This window comes from Melospiza melodia, chromosome 4, assembly GCF_035770615.1.
Source record: "Melospiza melodia melodia isolate bMelMel2 chromosome 4, bMelMel2.pri, whole genome shotgun sequence".
Lineage (NCBI taxonomy): Eukaryota > Metazoa > Chordata > Aves > Passeriformes > Passerellidae > Melospiza > Melospiza melodia.
Genome location: NC_086197.1, coordinates 410,970 through 432,723, shown reverse-complemented (window position 1 = coordinate 432,723; position 21,754 = coordinate 410,970). Strand labels below are relative to the sequence as shown.

The 21,754-nt window shown below is 69.3% G+C and overlaps 3 protein-coding genes across 3 annotated transcripts in view; 2 read left to right on the top strand and 1 right to left on the bottom strand.

Annotated features, from left to right (window-relative positions):
- Positions 1-882, top strand: part of SND1 (staphylococcal nuclease and tudor domain containing 1) — a 72,840-nt gene extending 71,958 nt beyond the window's left edge. Inside the window, exons 23-24 of the mRNA XM_063153591.1 lie at positions 477-521; positions 653-882. Of these exons, the coding sequence (XP_063009661.1) occupies positions 477-521; positions 653-718 (111 nt within the window). The 3' untranslated portion in view covers positions 719-882. The remainder of the gene's footprint in view (positions 1-476; positions 522-652) is intronic.
- Positions 883-9,501: 8,619 nt separating this feature from the next.
- Positions 9,502-11,793, top strand: LOC134417939 (leptin-like). Its single transcript, XM_063155808.1, has 3 exons — positions 9,502-10,020; positions 10,560-10,729; positions 11,171-11,793. Exons 2-3 carry the CDS (start codon positions 10,574-10,576, stop codon positions 11,531-11,533), a joined length of 519 nt encoding a protein of 172 aa, XP_063011878.1. The 5' UTR covers positions 9,502-10,020; positions 10,560-10,573; the 3' UTR covers positions 11,534-11,793.
- Positions 11,794-12,477: 684 nt separating this feature from the next.
- On the bottom strand, positions 12,478-21,324 carry RBM28 (RNA binding motif protein 28). The gene is made up of 17 exons (XM_063153581.1): positions 21,198-21,324; positions 20,207-20,472; positions 19,651-19,726; positions 19,466-19,558; positions 19,056-19,130; positions 18,541-18,870; positions 18,097-18,160; positions 17,918-18,027; positions 17,383-17,457; positions 16,338-16,472; positions 15,501-15,565; positions 15,241-15,408; positions 14,507-14,641; positions 13,897-13,971; positions 13,479-13,771; positions 12,939-13,038; positions 12,478-12,855 (listed from the first exon to the last, which is right to left on the bottom strand). The coding sequence occupies exons 1-17, from the start codon at positions 21,322-21,324 to the stop codon at positions 12,724-12,726; spliced, it is 2,319 nt and encodes a 772-aa protein (XP_063009651.1). The 3' UTR covers positions 12,478-12,723.
- Between the last annotated feature and the right edge of the window lie 430 nt (positions 21,325-21,754).

The window sequence follows — 21,754 nt, the reverse complement described above, 5'->3', positions numbered from 1 at the left end:
AGAGGCTGGAGGCTCTCGGTGGGTGCTGGGATGTTGGGTGGGTTTTTGGGAGGCCTGAGGTGGGTGCATGAGGGGTGGGGGGAATGTTGGGGAGTGTGGGGCGGGATCTGGGCATGCTGGGGGTACTGGGGACGTCAAGTGGGTTCTGGAGAGTTCTGGGGGTGCTGGGGATGTCGGGTGGGTTCTGGGGGTCCCTGTCACCCCCCCACCACCGCTGGTGCTGATCCATCCCAGCCCAGCTGCTGCCCCATTGGGACTGTGACTGGGGTCACTGGGACTATGGGGGTCCCCCCACCCCCTGTGCTGCCCACCCCCCCAAACCCCTGAGTCCCCCTCGGGGCTGTGCCAGGGGGAGTCACTCCAGCCCCATCCCCTGCGGGCAGTGGGAGCCTCAGAAGGACGGGGGGTCCCTGTCCCACCCCGGGGGTGCCCCCAGCCCCCCGAGGCCCGCGGGTCACCCAGGGCTGTCCCCCCAGGTCACCGAGTACCTGAACGCGCAGGAGGCGGCCAAGAGCGCCCGGGTGAGTGGGGGCACCGCAGACCGGGGTGGGGGCGTTCCCGGGGGCAGGGGCTGGGGGCAGCACCCCCGGGGAGCCCCCCGGCTGTGGGGGAGCCCCCCGTGACGGTGCCGTGTCCCCCCGTGTCCCCCCAGCTGAACCTGTGGCGTTACGGCGACTTCCGCGCGGACGACGCCGACGAGTTCGGCTACAGCCGCTGAGGGGCCGGGGGGCCCTGGGGGCGCCCCCAAACCCCCCGGGCCCCCCCCGGGCCGGCCCAGCACCCGGGGGGGCGTGCTGCGGGGGAGGGGCGCCCTCAGCCCCCACCCCCAAAGCCTGGCCTGTATTTAACGCTGCAGAGGCCCAATAAACGTAGTGAAGCGTCCTGGTGTTCTGGGGTCCCTCTGTGCTGGGGGCAGCCCCCCCAGCTCGGGTCAACTCCCCCCACCTCATTGGACCAAGGCTGGGCACTCTGGGGGTGCAGCCCTGGGACCTCCGGCCCTGTCCTGGCTCTGGGGGGCAATGCAGGGGGATGGGGGCAGCACAAGAACAGCAGCCAAACACCCCCAGAGCCAAGTGGGGCCCCCAGATCTGGACCCCATCCTGGCACCTCACCCAGGGTCCCACCTGCAGCTCCCACCCTTGGACCCCAAACCTGGGACCCCATTGTGGACCCCCCACCTGGGGACCCCATTGTGGGCCTCCTACCCTGGGACCCCAAACCAGCCCCTGACCTTGGACCCCCACCCAGCCCCCAGATTTAGGTCCCAGAGTGGCTCCAGACCCTGAACCTCAGCTCTGGGTGCCACTCCTGGAGCCCAAACCTGACCCCTCCCCAGTGTGACCCCTGAACCCCTGACCGGAGGGGGGGGCAGCACCCCCAGAAGAGTCCCCGGGGTCCCCCTGTCACCCCCGCACCCCAGCCAGGGTCACCCCAACCCCGCGGGGTCCCCGTGGGTGCCCCCCCCGCGCTGTCCCCGCGCCGCCGATCGATTCCGGGGTGGGGGGGGCTGGAGGGGGCAGCGCTAATTGAATCCAAAGCCAATTAACATGGAGCGGGCGGATCGATAATTAACGCTGGGCAACGATCGCAATTAACGGGAGGGGGAGGGCAGGGGGGGGGGCTGTCCCCTGTCCCACATCCCTGTCCCTGTCCCCAGCCCGGCCACCCTCGCCTGCCCCAGCCGGGGCTCTGGGGACACGGGCGGTCTCTGGGCACGTTTGGGGGGTCTGGGGGGGCTCTGGGCGGCTTTTGGGGCACTGGGCGTTTCTGACTCCATCTGGGAGGGGGTCCGGAGATCTCTGGGAGTCCCTCGAGGGCTCTGGGTGTATCTGGGGGTCTGCAGGTTTCAGGGGTGCTGCTGGATGGTGCAGAAGGCTGCTGCGCTCGACTGAGTGGTACTGGCCCATACTGGTCCGTACTGGTCCGCACCAGACCTATACAGGTCGTACTGGTCCGTACTGGTCCATACCGGGCCCATAACGAGCCCATACTGGTCCGTACTGTGCCCGTACTGGTTGTATACTGGTCCGTACTGGGCCCATACTGGTCCGTACCGGTCTGTACTGGGTCCGTACTGGTCTGTACCAGGTCCGTACTGGTCCGTACCGGGCCCATATTGGTCTGTACTGGTCCATACCGGTCTGTACCGGGTCCGTACTGGTCCGTACCGGGTCCGTACTGGTCCGTACTGGTCCGTACTGGTCTGTACTGGTCCGTACCGGGCGGGCTCCGGGAACCGAACGGGAAGGGAAATGGCGCCACCTGGCGGGAGCGGCGGGAACGGCAAAAACAGAACAGCGCGGCCAGTGCGGACCAGTGCGGGTACGGCCCATCCCAGTATAACCCATCCCAGTATGGACCAGTGCGGGTACGGCCCATCCCAGTATAACCCATCCCAGTAGGGACCAGTGTGGGTACGGCCCATCCCAGTATGGACCAGTGCGGGTACGGCCCATCCCAGTACAGCCCATCCCAGTATGGACCAGTGCGGGTACAGCCCATCCCAGTGCAGACCAGTGCGGGTACGGCCCATCCCAGTATAACCCATCCCAGTAGGGACCAGTGCGGGTACAGCCCATCCCAGTATAACCCATCCCAGTATGGACCAGTGCGGGTACGGCCCATCCCAGTATAACCCATCCCAGTATGGACCAGTGCGGGTACGGCCCATCCCAGTATAACCCATCCCAGTATGGACCAGTGCGGGTACGGCCCATCCCAGTAGGGACCAGTGCGGGTACAGTCCATCCCAGTATAACCCATCCCAGTATGGACCAGTGCGGGTACAGCCCATCCCAGTGTGGACCAGTGCGGGTACGGCCCATCCCAGTATAACCCATCCCAGTAGGGACCAGTGTGGGTACGGCCCATCCCAGTATGGACCAGTGCGGGTACAGCCCATCCCAGTGCGGACCAGTGCGGGTACGGCCCATCCCAGTATAACCCATCCCAGTAGGGACCAGTGTGGGTACGGCCCATCCCAGTATGGACCAGTGCGGGTACAGCCCATCCCAGTGCGAACCAGTGCAGGTACAGCCCATCCCAGTGCGGACCAGTGCGGGTACGGCCCATCCCAGTATAACCCATCCCAGTATGGACCAGTGCGGGTACAGCCCATCCCAGTGCGGACCAGTGCGGGTACAGCCCATCCCAGTATAACCCATCCCAGTAGGGACCAGTGCGTGTACGGCCCATCCCAGTAGAGCCCATCCCCGTGTAACCCATCCCAGTATGGACTGGTGCGAGTACAGCCCATTCCAGTACAGCCCATTCCAGTATAACCCATCCCAGTAGGGACCAGTGCGGGTACAGCCCATCCCAGTATAACCCATCCCAGTACAGTTCCGTCCCAGTGGAATGCACAGCGTAACCTGCCCCAGTACAAACCAATCCCACCATAAACCCACCCCATTACAGCCCCATCCCAGTACGGCCCCCACCCCATTACAGCCCCATCCCAGTATAACCCCTCCCAGGAGGGCTCCACCCCATTACAGCCCCACCCCATTAAGGCCCCACCCCAGTACGGCCCCACCCCATTACGGCCCAGTCCCGCTACGGCCCCGTTGCAGCTGTGACCGTCCCGTCCCATTGGTCCCTGTCCCCGTCCGTCCCTGTTCCTGTCCCCTCGTCCTGTACCCTGTCCCCTCTCCCAGTGTCCCAGTGTCCCCATGTCCAGCAGTCCCAGTGTCCCCAGTTCCCAGTGTCCCAGTTACCCCCATGTCCGCGTGTTCCAGCGTCCCCACAATGTCCCGGTGTCCCCGTGTCTGCGTGTCCCAGTGTCCCCACTTCCCGGTGTCCCAGTATCCCCATGTCCCGGTGTCCCAGTGTCCCCATATCCTGACGTGCCGGTGTCCCAGTACCCGCATGTCCCTCTGTTCCGGTGTCCCCATGTCCTTGTGTCCCGGTGTCCCAGTATCCCCATGTCCCGGTGTCCCCAGTTCCCAGTGTCCCCTTGCCCTGCCTCCCGGTCTCCCCATGTCCCGGTGTCCCTTTGGTCCCCGATTGTCGCCTTCCCCTGTGGCGGTGTCCCCTCTTGTCGCTGTCCCTGAGTCCGTCCCGCTCGCCCCGTGTCCCTCCCTTGTGGCTGTCCCCGTGTCCGTGTCCCCCATGGTGTGTCTGTCCGTCCCCGTGTCCGTGCCCCCGTGTCCCCCTTGGTGTGTCCGTCCCAGTCCCTGTGGCTGTCCCCGTGTCCGTGCCCCCGTGTCCGTCTCTGTCGCTGTCCCCGTGTCCGTGTCCCCGTGTCTCCCTTGGTGTGTCCGTCCCTGTCCCTGTCGCTGTCCCCGTGTCCGTGCCCCCGTGTCCGTGTCCCCCATGGTGTCTCTGTCCGTCCCCGTGTCCGTGTCCCCGTGTCCCCCTTGGTGTGTCCGTCCCTGTCCCTGTGGCTGTCCCCGTGTCCGTGTCCCCGTCCCTGTCCCTGTCGCTGTCCCCGTGTCCGTGCCCCCGTGTCCGTATCTGTCGCTGTCCCCGTGTCCGTGTCCCCCATGGTGTGTCTGTCCGTCCCCGTGTCCGTGTCCCCGTGTCCCCCTTGGTGTGTCCGTCCCTGTCCCTGTGGCTGTCCCCGTGTCCGCCCCCCGCGCCCCCCGGCTGTCCCGGTGCCCGGCCCGTGTCCCGCAGCCCCCCCGCGGGGGTGTCCCCGTGCCGGGCGTGGCCTCCCGCGCTATATTTGTCGCCGCGTCCCCAGAATAGCGGCAGACGCGGGGGAGGGGGCCGCCCCCCGCCCCGCCCCCCCGCCCCCCCCGGGCTATTTTTAGCCCCCGCGTGTTTCCAGGGGAACCCTGATGACGCAGTGACGTCAATGCGGGTCAATCGCCGCCGCCGGGGCGCGCGCGGCCGCCGCGGGGCCCCCCCGCACCCCGGGACCCCCCCCGGGCCCCCCGGGCCCCCCGGGACCCCCCGGGCCCGCCCCCAGCGCGGCGCGGCCGCGGCTCCAGCTCAGGTAGGACCGAGGGCCGGGGGGGGTCGGGATCCCCCTGTGCCCCCGCCCCGACCGAGGGACCCCCCCACCCCGGGATGCCCCCGCACCCCCCGGGACCCCCGCCTCAGGGACCCCCGCCCTGCCGGCCCCGAGCACCGCACGGGGAGTGCCCGGCAGAGCCCCCCGGGACCCCCGGGAGCCCGAGCCCCGTTCCCACTCCCCGGGAGCCCCCGACCCCGAGCTCTGCTCTGCAGCCCCCCGGGACCCCCGCGGAAGCCCCCGCCCAGCCTGTGACCCCCCCCCGCCCCCGGGTCCGCCTCGGCCCCCCGGCCGTGTCCCCCCTCCCACGGCCCGGGACCCCCCAGTGTCACCCCCCAGGACCCCCCCGCCGTGTGCTGACCCGGGGGTGCCCCCCTGCACCCGCAGCCCCCTCCCCATCCCCGTGACACCCCCGGGCCCCTCCCTGCCCCCCCCCCGTGTCCCCTCTGTCCCCAGGGCACCGGGGGTCCCTCGGCTCCAGCTGCCACCGGGGGGGTCACACCGCCCTCCCCCTCCCCACCAGGGACCCCCAACGGCCCTGGCAGATCTGGAAAGGTCTGTGCCGCTCACGCCACTGCCACCGTCACTGTCCCCGTGCTGTCACCCGCGGGGCTGGCACCGCTCAGGGACCCTCTGCGTCCCCCCCGTCCCCAGCTCTGGGGCACCCCCGGGTGAGGGGGAAACACCCCCAGGTCCCACCGGCACAGCCACCAAGGGATGTCCCCTGTGTCCCCTTCATCCCCCAAACGGGGCTCCTCGGCACCAGGGGGTGACAGGGATGTCCCCTCAGGATTGGGGGGTGACAGGGATGTCCCCCGGGACCGGGGGGTGACAGGGCAGTGTGGTCTCGGCCGTGTCCCCCCAGCCTGTCCCACTCTGGCTGGAGCTGGCCCGGGGGGGCGCAGGGATGGGGGTGGCAGCCAGCAAAGTGTCACCGTCCCTGTCACCAGACTGGTGGGGCTGCAGGGTGGGAGAGGGACCTGTGGTGGGGACGGGGACATGGATGGGGATGGGGACACGCATGGGGACAGGGACATGGATGGGGATATGGGATGGGGACGGGGACGTGGAGGAGAACAGGGACATGGGCTGGGGCAGCGGATGTGGGATGGGGACAGGGACATGGATGGGGTTGGGGACATGCATGGGGACATGGATGTGGGATGGGGACAGGGACACGGATGGGGACAAGGACATGGATGGGGATGGGGATGTGGGATGGGGACAGGGACATGGATGGGGACAGGGACACGGATGGGGACAGGGACATGGAGGGGGACAGGGACAGGGGGCGGAGCAGGATCAAGGGCTGGGGATGACGTGGGCTGGAGCAGGGACACGTTCACTGCTGGCAGGTGATGGTGGCACCTCAGCCCAGCCCAGGTGACGTCGGTGAGGAGCCATCAGTGGTGGCCGCGGAGCCGCTTCCTGCTGTCCCTGCGGTGGCACCTCAGGTGGCACCAGCCCTGGAGCTGCCCTGGGATCCCGGAGTGCCACCAGTGGGGGAGACCCACAGAGGACCTCGGGGACACCAGGACCCGAGCTGGGGACATCGCCATGGACTGGCCACAGACCCATGGAGCAGCCACAGGGACAGCGACCAACAGTGGGGACCGCGGCCATATAGAGCCATGGAGTGACCATGGGGACAGAGACCAACCATGGGGACAGTGGCCATCCAGAGCCACCCTGGGACCACAGGGCCATGGGGACACTGCCCGGCCACGGAGCTTCGCGCTTGTCCTGTCACCACCCTGGGACACGGCTCGGACAGCCCAGGACTGGGCACTGCCACCCAGCCAGTGCCACCGAGGGCAGGATCGGCCACGGGCCATGTCCCTGCAGTGCTGGGGGACACGCAGACCTGGCAGCCACGGTGACACCGAGCAATGGCTCCACCGGTGACGCCAAGGACTGGCTCCTCTGGTGGCCTCCTGCCACCCCCGGGTGCTCTGGTGGCCGAGGGACAGGAGCCTGGGGACACCCAGGATGTGCTGGTAGGAGTTGGTGGCACTGCTCTGTCCTGTGCCACCATCGCTCTGTGCCGTGCCACCATCGCTCTGTGCCATGGTAATGTCACCCTGTGCCATGTTAATGTCACCCTGTGCCACGTCCCCAGTGTCTGTTCTGTGTCCCCATCACTCTGTGTCACATCAGCGTTGCTCTGTGCGTGTCACCTCACTGTGCGATGTCACCATCGCTCTGCGCCATGTCCCCGTGGGTCTGTGCCACACCCATGTCACTCTGCCACATCCATGTCCCTCTGTGCCACACTCATGTCACTCTGTGCCATGTCACCTCACTCTGTGCCACGTCCCTGTCCCTCTGTGCCACATCCCTGTCACTCTGTGCCACATCCATGTCCCTCAGTGCCACATCCCTGTCCCTCTGTGCCACATCCCTGTCACTCTGTGCCACGTCCATGTCCCTCTGTGCCACACCCATGTCACTCTGTGCCACATCCCTGTCACTCTGTGCCACGTCCCTGTCCCTCTGTGCCACATCCCTGCCGTTCTGTGCCATCCCCATCACAGCCACATCTCCTCCACGCTGTCCCATGTCCCCCCTGGGCTGTGCCACATCCCCATCACTCGGTGCCATGTCCCTGTCACTCCATGCCACATCCCTGTCCCTCTGTCACCCCCCATCCCTCTGTGCCACATCCCCAGGGTGCTGTGCCCTGTCTCCATCACTGCGTGGCACGTCCCTGTCCCTCTGTGCCGCCTCTCACGGGTGCCAGGGCCATGGCAGCGCACACGTGGCAGGTGGCACATGGCGGGTGACGTGTGGCACACGGGGGTGGGTGGCAGTGTCCCCTGTCCCCCCAGCACAGGCACAGCCTGGGGCTCTTGGGGGCCGTGTCCCACCGCAGGCCCCGTCCCCGGGGGCTCCCGTGTCCCCGTCCCTCCTTGTCACCGCGGTGCCACCGGGGGCCACCGTCGCTGTCCCTCTCGGGTCTTTTTGCGGTCTGGGCTTGCTGTCCCTCCCCAGCCAGGAAGCCCTTACCCCAAAAAGCATCCGCGGGGGGCCGAGCCAGCGGGACCCAGGTGAGTGCGGGGACACGGGGGGACAGCGAGGGGACAGCGGGGACACGGGGGGACAGTGGGGACAGTGCTGGAGGGGACAGCGGGGACACGGGGGGACAATGGGGGGACAGCGGGGACATTGTGGGGACAGCGGGGACACGGGGGGGACAGCGGGGACACGGGGGGGACAGCGGGGACAGTGCTGGGGGGACAGTGAGGGGACAGCGGGGACATGGGGGGACAGCGGGGGGGACAGTGCTGGGCAGGGGGGACAGCAGGAGTGGGGGGCACGAGGCCACCGCAGCTCCTGGCACGGCCGGGGACATCCAGGGGGTGACACTGGGGACACCCAGGGCCTGGGGAGGTGACACTGGGGATGCTGGGGGGACACCAAGGGCTCCCGGTGGCCGAGCCACCCCCGGGGGACACTCGGTGACGGGGACAGGATGGGGACAGGGATGGGGACATGCAGGACAGTGGGGACAGGGCTCTGGGACCCCTTGGGGACACAAGAGGTGCTGGCAGAGAGGACGCGGAGCGGGACAGGATGGGGACAGGATGGGGACATGCGGGACAGGGCGCTGGGACAGGTTTGGGGACACATGGGGCGCTGGCAGAGAGGACGGGGAGCGGGGCACGAGGGATGCCAGGTGGGAGGGGACAGCCGTGACGTCACGCGGGTCACCGTGCTGGCACTCCGTGTGTCCCCAGCCGGGGCGCTGCCAGCGGCTGCCGGGCACTGGTGTCACCGGTGTCACCGCCGCCCTTCCCGGCAGGGCCACCGCGCTCTTTGCCCGGTGTCACCACCGTGGTGGCACCAACGGCGGCGTCACCTGCGCGGGGACAGCCCTCCCTCTGGGGACACCCGGGCCGGGGTGACAGGGACAGGTGGGGACAGACACCCCCCAGTGACAGGGCGGGGGTCGCCCCTGCCCCTACAGAGCGCCCGCCCCCCCCGTATCACCCTGGCGATGTCCCCAGCGTGGGGGGGACCTGGGTCTGGGGACTCTTGGGGACACCTGGGGACACCTGGGACCCTTGAGGACATCGCTGCTGTCCCTGTTCTGTCCCCATCCCGTGCCAGGTGTGTGAGTGCCACGGGCGTGGGAACACGGAGGGACACGGAGAGGACACGGGGGGACACGGGGGGACACGGGCGCGTGTGCGCGGTCACGGCGCGGGGGATGTGTCACCGCGGGGCTGCGCTCACCTGGGCACGTATGCGGGGGGGCGGGACCGGGGGGGGCAGTGGGAAGCCGGGACCCCCCTGGAGCCCCCGCTTGTCCCCGTGTCCCCCCTGAGCCCCCCCGGCGTCCCCGCCCCCCCGGGACCCCCTGCGGCGTCCCGGCCCCCCCGCGCTGCTCGGGCCGTGCCGGGCCGGGGGGGGGCCCGGGGGGGCGGGCGGCGCTCCGGGAGCGGCCCCGCGCTATAAACGGGGGCGGCGCGATGGAGCCACGGCCGCGAGCGACGGGACCCGCGGGACCACCAGGTGAGCCCGACCCCAACCTCGGCGGGACCCCCAAAACCCCCCGAGGGACCCCCCAAACCCCCCGAGGGACACCCCAAACCGCCATAGGGACACCCCGCTCAGGGACCCCCAAAGCCCCCGAGGGACACCCCAAACACGCCAGGTGGTCAGACACACCCCAGCCCCTCCCAGGGACCCCCACCCCAGGGTATCCCCCCCGGTCCCCTCACCCTGGGGGTCCCGGGCTGTGTCACCCCCGGGGTCCCCAGTGTCCCCCCCTCCCCAGGGACCGGTGGGTTCGCTCTCCCGGGCCTGGCTGGCACCGAAGCTCCCGGGGGCTCTGGGCACCCCCTTGTCCCCGTCATTGTCCCCCCGGCCCCTGCTCTCCCCGAGGGGGTGGCAGTGCCCCCGGCCGTGTCCGTCGGCCCGCGGGGACACCGGGGGTGTCCCAAGGGACCACGGGCGGCCCCCGCCCCGGCCGGTGGGCTGGTGGCACCGGCGGGGTCCCCGTGTCCCTCCGTCACCGGCACCGTCTCGTTCCAGGCTCAGCGAGGGCGTGCGAGGCTCCGGTGAGTGGCACTGTCCCCGTGTCCCCTCGGTGTCCCCCTGACCCCGCGTCCCCAGCACAGCCCCGTGTTCCCGCATCCCTGTGTCCCCCCTCCCGTGTGCCCCCCGTGTCCCTCTGTCCTCTGCACCCCAGGTCCTCCGTGTCCCCTCATCCCTGTGTCACCCATGTCCCCGCGTCCCCCCCCATCCCCGAGCTGTGGGTGACAAGATCCCCCCAGTGTCCATCCCGCACCCCCAGGGAGGTGACACAGCCCCGGGGACCCAACGCCACCGCGTCCCTCCCGTCCCCGCTCCGAGCCCGCTCTGTCACTGTCACTGTGGCTGTCCCCGCGTGGTCAGGGCCAGGCCGCCGTGGTGGCGCTGGTGACAGGTGCCAAAGGGCTCCGGGAAGGCGTCAGGGACACGGCCCGGGCGCACGTGCCAGCGGGGACACGGTGCCACCGTGCCAAGCGCCCCGTGTGCCCGCGTCCCGCGTGTCCCCGTGCGCTGCCCCGGCCCGGGGGCGGCCCGGGCGCTTTGGGTGACAGCCGTGTCCCCGCAGAGGCCGCGGGCGGGATGCGGGGTCCCGGCGCGTCGCTGTGCGCGCTGCTGTGCCTGGCCGTGGCCGTGGCCGTGCCGGTGGGCGGGGGTCGCCCCGTGCGGCTCGAGAGGGTCCGGGCGGACGCGCGGGCCCTGACCCGGACCCTGAGCGCGCGCCTGCAGCAGCTCCAGGTGACAGCGGGGACACCCACGGGGGGCTGGGGCTGTGACACCCGGGAGGGGCTGGGGACACCCACACTGCGGGGGGACGTGCCCCAGACTGGGGGGCTGGTCCTCACGGTGGGGGGATCCTGTTCTCCAAAGTGGGGTGGGGTCTCCAGGGGGTGGACCCGTGCCCAGATTTGGGAGGTCCCCAGGAAGGGGCGCCTGGGGCTGGGTGAGTCTGGGGGTTATGACCCCAAATCGGGCACCCCAGGGATGGGGTCTGGGGAGATTTGGGGTCCGAACCTCCAGGGAGGGGGTCCAGGGTCTGTCCCTCGAGGGTTGGGGTCCCCAAGCAGGGGCAGCCATAGCGGGGGGGGCTCTGTGCCCCAAACCGGGGTGCCCAGGGGGCTCCCCAAGGCCGCCCGGGTGTGCCCCCGCCCTGACGCCCCCACGCCGTGTGTCCCGCAGCTGTTCCCGCTGACCCTGCGCATCTCGGGCCTGGAGGGGGTCCCGGAGGGGGCGCTCCCGGAGGGGGGGCCGCCCCCGGGGCTGGGCTGGGCCGCCCAGCGGCTCCAGCTGTTCCAGCGGCTGCTGGCGGCGCTGCCCGGGCCCGACGCGCGCCTGGCGCAGGTGAGCAACGACCTGGAGAACCTGCTGGGCGCGCTGGGCGTGCTGGGCGCGCTGCTGGGCTGCCCCGCGCCGCCCGCGGCCCCCGCGGCCCCCGCCCCGCACGGCGAGGCCCCGCACACGCTGGCCGGGGTGGCCCTGGCGCGGCTCCGCGGCTGCCTGGACGGCGTCGCCGCCCGCCTCGAGGGGGTCCCCGCGTGCTAGCGACCCCCGCGACCCCCGGGAGCCCCGGACACCGCCAGGGCCTCGGCGGGGCTCAGCAGGACCCTCAGACGGGACCAGGAGCTCCCTGGGGACACCGGAGCGACTCCAGCTGCTGCCCGCGCCTTTTTCTACAACATCACTGTTACTGCTTTGTTATTATTACTGTTACCGTTATTATTAATTTATTTAACTTAAAGCCCCTTTTCCAGCAGCCTCGGGCGTGTCTCTGATGACTCTGGGGACAAGGGACAACCCTGGGGACATCAGCCACACGAGGACAAGGGACTCCCCTGAGAAATGGGATCCACAGGGGTCCCCAGGTGCCCCAAATGGGTCACAGGGGCACCTGGGGACAAGGGACACCCCTGGGGACAAGGGACACCTCTGGGACATGGGTGCCCTGGGGACAAGGGACAGCAGCCACACGGGGACAAGGGACAACCCCTGGGGACCAGGGACACCTCTGGGACATGGGTGCCCTGGGGACAAGGGACGTTTGGGACAGCGGCCACACGGCGCCAAGGGACCCCTCGGGCCATGGGGGTACCTGGGGACAAGGGACAGTGGGGCCCTGGGATGTGCTGGCCCCAGGGCAGGGGTGACACGGGGACACGCCCGTGACTCAGTGGCAGCTGATGAGTCGCTGGTGGCTCTGCCACCCCCGGCCTGGTGTGACCCAGGCTGGGGACACGGGATGGGGCTGGACCCCCAGGACAGGGGAAAGGGACGGGGACCGGGAGAGAGGAACAGGGGGACAAAGGGGACACAGGGATGAGGGGGACGGGGACAGGGCGTGTCACACACGGGGGGGACCCACGGGACCCGAAACTCATGGGACCCCCCCTCCCCGATCCCCCCTGGGGTCTCCAGCCCCCCTCCCTGCCCTCCAGCCCCGGGAGATGTTTTGGGGTCCCCAAGGTGAGGGGTGGCACCAAGAGCCCAAATTTTCCTCAAAAACCCCCATTTTTATTACAACCCGTTTTTATTACAACCCAGGAAGACACAGAGCCATGGTGGGGGGGGAGCCCCCCCAAATCCTGGGGGGAGCCAGGAGGGACCCAGGGCAGGGTCCCACCCCCAGCCCCCCCAGAGCACGTGGGGGCAGCGCCCCAAACCCCCCTGTAAGGTGCGGGACCCCCGGCACCCCCAGGGGGGTTTTGGGGTGCCGGGGGGGCGCGGTTGGGGGAGCCTCAGCTCTCGAACCACTTTCCCCCCCGGGCCGTGGGGGGGTTGCTCCCCAGAATCTTCCTCTTGTACCTTTCCACCAGCTCCTGGAAGCGCGCCTCGGCCCCCCCGGGGCCCCCCCGGCGCCGCCGCTGGCCCTGGGGACACACGGGGGGGTCAGGGGGACCCCCAAAGCCGGGCCGGGGGGCCCCAATTCCCAGAGGAGACCCCAAATGCCTACCTGGGGAGGGGGCACCCGCGGCTTCTCCCGCCGCCGAGAGGCCTTGGGGGCTTTGGGGGGCTTGGGGGGCGGCTGAGCCTTCTTGGCCTTGTCCCGTTTCCTGGGGGAAAAGGGGGAAATTGGGAAAAGGGGGAACTGGGGGGAGACCCCGGGGTGCCCCGAGGGGCAGAGACACCCGGGAGGGGGAAAGGACATGGGGAGGGAAAGGAAAAAGGTTTAGGGCAAAGAGGGGAGAGAAGAGAGGGAAAAGGGAGGGAATGGGTGGGAATGGGGATGGGGAAGGGAGGGAAAACAGGGCAGAAAAAGGGTGGGAAAGGAGAAGGAAAAGAAAGGGAAATGAGGAAAAAAAGAGGGTGGAGAAAAGGGGAGAAATGAGGGAATGGGAGATAGGAGAAGGGGTGGAAGGGGGAAGGAGAGGAAAAGGGAAGGGTGGGAAAAGGGGACACGTGGGAAAATAAAAAGGGGAAAGGGGGAATGGGGAGAACGCTGAGGGTGAAGGGGAGCAAAGGGCTAAGCCCAGGGGCACAGGGCCCCCCTCACCTGATCTTGGGCCCGCGGTGGGAGGGCAGGGCCAGCACCCTGGTGCCGGGAGCCCCCCGGAGCCCCGGGCCCTGCGTGCGGAACCCGGCCCAGGGGGTCCCGCAGGGGGGCTGGGGGGCGGCCGGGGGGGCCCCCGAGCCTGCGGGGGGCGCTGGCTGTGCCTTGGGGGGCGCTGGCTGTGCCTTGGGGGGCGCTGGGTGCCCCTTGGGGGGCGCTGGCTGTGCCTTGGGGGGGTCCGGGCCTTCCTGGGGACCCTCTGGGGCTCCTGCAGCCGCCTTGGCCTTGGCCTTGAGCTGTGGGGAAAGAAGGGTCAGTGTGGGGTCAGTGTGGGGTCAGTGTGGGGTCAGCACCGGAAGCCCCAGGGGGCACAGGGTCGGGGGGCACAGGGTCGGGGGGCACAGGGTCAGGGTGTCCGTACCAGCCCCCGCTGGATCCGCTGCTCCCGCAGCCGCAGCTTCCGCCGGTCCTCGAGCGCAAACTCCACGATCGGGCGCTGGGGGGGCACGGTGGGCACCCCAAAAACGCCCCAAAAACGGGGGGGACGCCCCCCAAATACCCCACACACCACGGTGGGCACCCCCCAAATACCCCGAACAACAAGAGAGCACCCCAAAACCCCCCAGACACTGGGGAGCATCCTGAAATCCCCTCAAGTACCCAGGGGGACACCCCAAAACCAAGAGGAGACTTCTAAAGCTCCCAAAACTGTGTGGGGGACACCCCAAACTTGCAGGGGTCCCCCCTGAGCAATGGGGAGGTCCTCAAAACCCCCTGGGAGATCCCAAAACCTCAGGGAAACCCCACGACACCCCAACACAACGAGGGCACCCTGAAATCCAGGGGGGACCTCCCTAGAAACACCACGGGGTAACTCAGAACACCCCAAAAACCGGAGGGTACCCGAAACACCCATGGGAACCCCAAACTCCCCAGGGCACCCCAAAACCCCCGGGAGCTCCCAGGAAATCCCAGGGGTAGCTCCAGGCTCTGGAAACGGGGTCCCCCGGATTTGGGGTGCCCGCACTGACCTTGTGGGCCCCGAAGAGCTCGGGGTTGTTGTTGAGGCGCCGCAGGGCCCCCAGGGCCTCCTCATGCTCCCCAAACTCCACGAAGGCGAACCCCAAAGATTTGCCCTGGCCCCGCAGCTCCCGCATCACCCGGCACTGGGGAGGAGATGGGGTCACCCCAAAGCACCCCCTGGGTCACCCCAAAACCCAACTCAAACAACCCCGCAGCTCCCGCATCACCCGGCACTGGGGATGGGATGGAGTCACCCCAAAAACACCCCCTGGGTCACCCCAAAACCCACCCAGGGCATCCCCAGAGGGGCGCAAAGGAACACAGAGGTACACACTGGGACACAAGGGGACACAAGGAGGATACAAGGGGGACAGGGGGACATGGCGGGGGCACACGGGGGGACATGGCGGGACACAGAGGGACATAAAGGGACCCAGGGGCACACAGGGGGTCATAAAGAGATCTAGGGCCACACAGGGGGACATAAGGGGACCCAGGGGGACACAGAGGGACACAGAGGGACCCAGAAGGACACATAGGGACCGATGAGGACAGAGGAACACAGAGGGACATGAAGGGACACAAGGGGAACACAAGGACATAGAGGGGGACATGGGGAGACACAGAGGGACCCAGGGTGATGCAGAGGGACTCAGGGTGACCCAGGGGCACACAAAAGGACACAGGGTGACCCAAGGTGACCCAGGGTGACCCACGGTGACCATGCCCAGCCCGTCCGTACCTCGGTGATGCGCGGGGTGGCACGGCTGCTGGTGCCCCGCAGGGTTTGGCGCAGCAGGGCGCGCAGCCGGGCCGAGTCCAGCGCCTTGGGCAGGTTGTGCAGGCACAGCCGCGTCCGCGACACCGCCACGTTGGGGTCCTGCAGCCGCCGCCGCTTCAGCTCCTCAAACTGGGGGGCACGGGGGGTCAGGGGCTGGGCACACTCCCACACGGCCCCACACGGCCCCACACGGCCCCTGAGCCCCACAGGGCCGCGCTCACCCGCGCCCGCTTGGCCATGTCCGAGTCGCTGACGCCCTCGGCAGCGCGCGAGCCCGGCCGGATGGCTGGGAATGGAAATGGGGGAGCTCAGGGAATCTGGGGGGCTTTGGGGGCCTCAGGGGAATGGGGGAGCCCGGGGGGATGGCTGGGATGGGAAATGGGGTCAGTGGATTTGGGGTCCAGGCATTTGGGGGCCTCAGGGGAATGGGGGAGCCCGGGGGGATGGCTGGGATGGGAAATGGGGTCAGTGGATTTGGGGTCCAGGGCTTTGGGGGCCTCAGGGGAATGGGGGAGCCCGGGGGGATGGCTGGGATGGGAAATGGGGTCAGTGGATTTGGGGTCCAGGGCTTTGGGGGCCTCAGGGGAATGGGGGAGCCCGGGGGGATGGCTGGGATGGGAATTGGGGTCAGTGGATTCGGGGGTGCTCTGGGGGGCTCAGGGGAATGGGGGAGCCCGGGGGGATGGCTGGGATGGGAATTAGGGTGGGAAATGGGGCCACAGGGGTTTGGGGGGGGATTTGAGGGAATGGGGGAGCCCGGGCGGGTGGCTGGGAATGGGGAAAGGGGATAATTTTGGGAATTTGTGGAGTCAGGGGATAACGGGAGAGCTGGGCAGATTTGGGAATGAGCACGCTGGGGGGGTCAGAGAATGTGGTGGGGAAAAGAGGGGGCTCAGGGGGGTTTGGGAAGGGTCTGGGAAGCACTGCTGGGGGGGCAGAGGGAATGGGGGTGGGGGATTTGGGGAGCAAGGGGAAATAGGGGTTGGGGGTCCCCAGGAGAACGGGGAGGCTGAAAGGGGGCTCAGGGAGGGCGGGGGGCACTGCGGGCCCAGACTCACCCCCCTCCCGGGCCAGGTACAGGTTCCTGGTGCCGCCTCGGGGCCGGGCCGAGCCCCCCGGGAGCCCCCGCGCCTGCTCCCGGCTCAGCGCGGGGTCCACGCGCAGCTGCCGCCCCCCCAGGCGCAGCCCCCCCCGCCCTGGGACAGCGGGACAGGGGGTCAGGGGGCACGGGGCACCCCCAAACACCCCCAAACCATCCCACACCCCCCCAAACCCCCCCAGGCGCAGCCCCCCGCCCTGGGACAGCGGGACAGGGGGTCAGGGGGCACCCCCAAACCATCCCACACCCCCAAACCCCCCCAGGCGCAGCCCCCCGCCCTGGGACAGGGGGTCAGGGGGCATGGGGCACCCCCAAACACCCCCAAACCATCCCACACCCCCCCAGGCGCAGCCCCCCCGCCCTGGGACAGGGGGACAGGGGGTCAGGGGGCACCCCCAAACCATCCCACACCCCCCAAACCCCCCCAGGCGCAGCCCCCCGCCCTGGGACAGGGGTTCAGGGAGTCAGGGGGCATGGGGCACCCCCAAACACCCCCAAACCATCCCACACCCCCCCAAACCCCCCAGGCGCAGCCCCCCGCCCTGGGACAGCGGGGTCAGGGGGCATGGGGCACCCCCAAACCATCCCACACCCCCCAAACCCCCCAGGCGCAGCCCCCCGCCCTGGGACAGCGGAGTCAGGGGGCATGGGGCACCCCCAACACCCCCAAACCCCCCTGAACCCTCCCGAGCCCCCCCTAACACACAGGATCCCCCAGAACCTCCCCCAAACCCCCCAAAATCCCCCAAACTCTCCCAAAAACTCCCATCCCACCAAAACCCCAAACTGCCCGCAAACCCTTCAGGACCCCCCAAACCCCCCCAACCCAACCAAAGCCCTGCCCCAAACCCCTCCCCAAATCCCCTCAGGATTCCCCAGACCCCCCCCAATCCCAGCCCCAAAACCCCAGACCCCCCCAGGTGCTGCCCCTGAGTCCCCCCCGAGCCCTGACCCCCCTCTGCCCCCCATCCCGGGGGTCTCTGTCCCTCCGGGGTCCCCCCTCACCTCGGGCCCCTCCTGAGCAGCCTGGATGCATTTCTGGGCCCCCTCGGGGGTCTCAAACTGGGCAAAGGCAGAGCCTGGGGGGGCAGGGGGGGTCAGGGGGAGCCCCCAGGGTGGGAGCCAAGGCCAAACGTGGGACACCCCCAATGTGGGGGCGCCCCAAACGTGGGATAGCCCTCCACCCCAACAGCGGACACTGCCCATTGTGGAGACCCTCCCTCAAGCGTGGAACAGACACCCCCAAATGTGGGACAGGCACCCCTAAATGTAGAACAGATACCCCCAAATACCCCAGGACCCTCTGGGACCCCTCCCAAAGATCCTCCCCAAGACCCCTCCCCATGTCTGGGGTGCAGCTCCCACCCAGATCTCCCTTTCTGGGGGTCTCGGTGTGGGGGCGCAGCACCCAGTGTCCCCCCCAGCCCTGTCCCACCTTTGGGGGTCCCAGTGTCCCCCCCATTCCCCTCGCACCCTTGGGGGTCCCAGTGTCCCCCCCATTCCCATCCCACCTTTGGGGGTCCCCCATTCCCCTCGCACCTTTGGGGGTGCCCGTGTTGGGGTGCAGCACCAGCCGCACGTAGCAGAGCCCCCCGAACTTTGCCAGGCTCTCCTCCAGCTCCTCCTCCTCGGTGTCGAACGAGAGGTTCCTGGGGGGGTCGGGGGGCTCAGGGGGGTGCCCAGGGCGGGGGTCCCCCGTTCCCAGCCCCCTCACTCACCGGATGAACACCGTCCTGCCCTCGGCCACGTCCGACGGGCGCTGCCGCCTGCGGGGGGGCTCCTCTGCAACGGGGGGGGTCAGGGCACATGGGAGACCCCCGGGACACCCCCAGGGACACCCCCAAACCCCCAGGGCACGTGGGAGACCCCCGGGACACCCCTGGACACCAAGGAACCCCCCTGGACCCTCAGAAATCTCCCCATGCCCTGGAAGACCCCTCACACTGCCCAAAGCCCCTCCCTCAAACCTCCCCAGACCCCTTAGCCTCCTCCACAGACCCCCCAAACCTCCCCAGGAGCCCCCCAGCCTATCCCAACCTCTCCAAAGCCCCCCAGCCCATCCCAAACCTGCCCTCAAAGCCCCCAGGCCACAAGCCCCCCAGACTCTGCCAAGCCCCGCCAGACCCCACCGACCGCCCCAGCCATGCCGGTACCCAACAAACCTTCCTCATCCTCATCCTCTTCATCTTCATCCTCCTCATCTTCATCCTCCTCACCCTCATCTTTTTCTTCATCTTCCTCCTGCTCTTCCTCTTCTTCATCTTCCTCATCCTCATCTTCCTCTACCTTCTTTTTCTTCCTATGCCCCAGCCCAGCTCTGGCCCCTGATCCCCTTTTTGGGGTCTGCTGGGGTGCCTGGGCAGCCTCTTCCTCCTCCTCCTCCTCCTCCTCTTCATCTTCTTCATCCTCCTCATCCTTTCCTTCATCTTCCTCTTCTTCTTCTTCCTCTTCTTCCTCTATTTCCTTTTTCCCCTCCCCTTTCTCCTTTCCCTCTGTAAGAACAGGGGGTGTGGGGGAGTCACCTGGCCTCCCTCTGCCCCCCCGAACCCCCAGGGACCCCAGCCCAGCCCCTCACATGCGGTAGGGGGGTTTGGGGTCTCACTGAGGGGGGTTTGGGGTCTCACTGGGGGATTTGGGGTCTCCCCAGGGGGGTTTGGGGTCAGTTTTGGGGTCTCACCAGGCGTTTTTGGGGGTCCTTGTGTCCCCTGGTACTTGTCCTTGGCCACGGCCCAGTCCACAGCCAGGGGCCGCCCTGGGGGGCACGGGGGGTTACAGTCCAAATTCCTGAGGGTCCCTGTGCCCCACAGACCCCTCCTCCATGTGCCCCTTCCCCAGAGACCCCCAACAGCCCCAGATGCCCCAGCTCCCTCCCCTCCCCCCCCATTTCCCCCAGAGCCCCCAAACCTCTGATCTCCCATGGTGGAGACCCCCTGCACCCCCAGCTTCCAGGGACGCCCTGCTGAACCCCAGAACCCCCAAACCTCAGCCCTGAGACCCACCGAGCCCTCTCTCCAGGATCCCCCAAACCCCCTCCAGGGCCCCCCAGATCTGACCTGGGCCCCGTTGAGCCCCCGCAGCCCCCCAGACCTTTGAGCTGGGCCCCGTTGAGCCCCCGCAGCGCCGCCGCCGCCTCGCGCAGGTTCCGCAGCTGGACGAAGGCGAAGCCCCTCGGGGTCCCGTCTGCAAGAGCCCCCCAGAGTGACCCCCAGAGTGAGCCCAGAGTGAGCCCAGGGCTGGGGGGCACCCGGGGGGCGCCGGGGCCAGGGGCTCACCAGGCTTGCGGGGCAGGTTCAGCTCCACCACGGGGCCAAAGGGGGCGAAGAGAGCCCGGAGCTCCTCCTCGGAGCACTGCGGGGACAGGGGGGGACAGGGGGTCAGTGAGGGGTCAGGGGGGACACTGGGGGGTCACTGTGGGGTCTGTGGGGGCTGGGGGGCCCTGGGGAGAGGGCAGCACTGTGGACATGAGGGACATCAGGAGTCTGGGGGTCCTGGGAGCATCGGGGCTGCTGGGGACGTGCCTTGGCAGGAATGGGGTCACTGGGGGGGCCTAGGGGGAACTGGGGGGTCCTGGGCATGGGGGAGTGCTGGGGGGATCCCTGGCGGGGTCCATGGAAGAACGGGGGTCCCCAGGGAATGGGGGGTCCCTTGGGAAGAGCGTGGGGCCTGGGGAGCCTGAGGGGCACCGGGGGTCCCTGGGGGACACTCAGGGGGTCATCGAGGGACTGGGGGCACTCGGGGGGTGCCCAGGGGTCCCTAGGGGGTCGGGGGCACTCGGGGGGTCTCTGGGGGTTTGAGGGCCCTTTGGGGGTCCCTCGGAGCCCCCCTCACCTGGAAGCTGAGGTTGCGCAGGATCAGCCGCGCCTTGCGGGAGGGTGCCCGCGGCCTCTTGGCGCGGGGGGGTCCCGGGGGCGCCTCCCCCTGCTCCCCCCGCGCCCCGGGGGTGTCCGCGCCCCTCGGGGCGGGCCGGGCCCGCGGCCGGGCGGGGCTCACGGGCAGGCGGTGCCCGCCCAGCTCCGGCGGCTCCCGCAGCGCCCGCGCCGCGTCCTCGGCCAGGGAGAACGTCACGTACCCGAACCCGCGGCACTTCGGGGAGCCTGGGGGGGCCGGGGGGGCGTCAGGGACCCGACACCCCCGGCACGGCACCCCCACACCCGACCGGGACCCCCAGATCCAGCCCTGCCCCAGAGCCCCGCTGTGCAGGCCGCCGAGTCACCCCAGGCTGCCCCCCAGTTCGTGACCTCCCAAATTCCTGCTCCTCAAATTCCTGCTCCCCCAAACTCCTCCTCCCCAAATTCCTGCTCCCACAGCTCCCCAGCCCCCCCTGTGCCCCCCAGCCCCAAATCCCAGTCCCAGCCTCCAGCTCAGACCCGAATCTCAAATGTCACCGACCCTTCCAAAGCCCTGCTCTTATCCCCCCCCAGCCCCAAATCCCTCTGTGTCCCTAGATCCCCCCCACCTAGACCCCGGGTTTAGCCCCTCGGGCCACTCAGTTCCCAACCTCTGCCCCCCAAACCCCATTCCCAGCCCTTACAGCGCCCACAGGCCCCATTCCCAGCCCCTGCAGCCCCCAAACCCCATTCCCAGCCCTTACAGCCCCACCAGATCCCATTTCCAGCCCCAAAGCCTCCCCCCAGACCCCATTTCCAGCCCCTGCAGCCCCCCAAGACCCAATTTCCAGCCCCAAAGCCCCCCCAGACCCCATTCCCAGCCCCTGCAGCCCCCCCACTCCCCGCTCCCAGCCCCAGAGCTCGCTCCCTCACTGCTTCCGACCCCGCCACACCCCGCTCCCCGCAGCCCCCCGCTCCCTCCCGGCTCGGACCCTTCTCGGTGACCACGAAGCAGCGGCGGAGCGGCCCCAGGTGCCCGAAGAGCCGCTCCAGGAGCGCGGCGGTGGCTCCGGCGGGGAGGCCCCGCACCAGCACCGTGCGCGCCTCGGGCGCCGCCATCTTGGCCCGCGGGGGATGCCGGGAGCGGGGCGGAGCGGCCCGGGGATGGCGGCGCCGGCTGAGGGCGCCCCCTGGCGGCAAGGAGGACCGGGAGGGGGTGCCCGGGGGCGTCGGGGGGCTCCGGGACCCCCCAGCACAGCCCAGAGGGGTCGGGGGGGGGGGGCCTCAGGGGGTCCCACCCCGCGGGAAGGGGGTCGAGAGGCCCTTGGGGCACCGTTCCAGGGATGGGGGCGCGTTCGGGGGTCCCATGTCGGAGCTGCGGGGGGGTTAGAGGGGCTCAGGGGTCCCGCGTCGGAGCTGGGGGGTCCGAGGGTCCCGCCCCAGGTCTGGGGGTGCTCAGGGGGTTCAGAGGGTCCCGCCCCAGGTCTGGGGGCGCTCAGGGGGTGTCACACACATCCTTCGCACGTGGCACTTTATTGGGTACACGTCG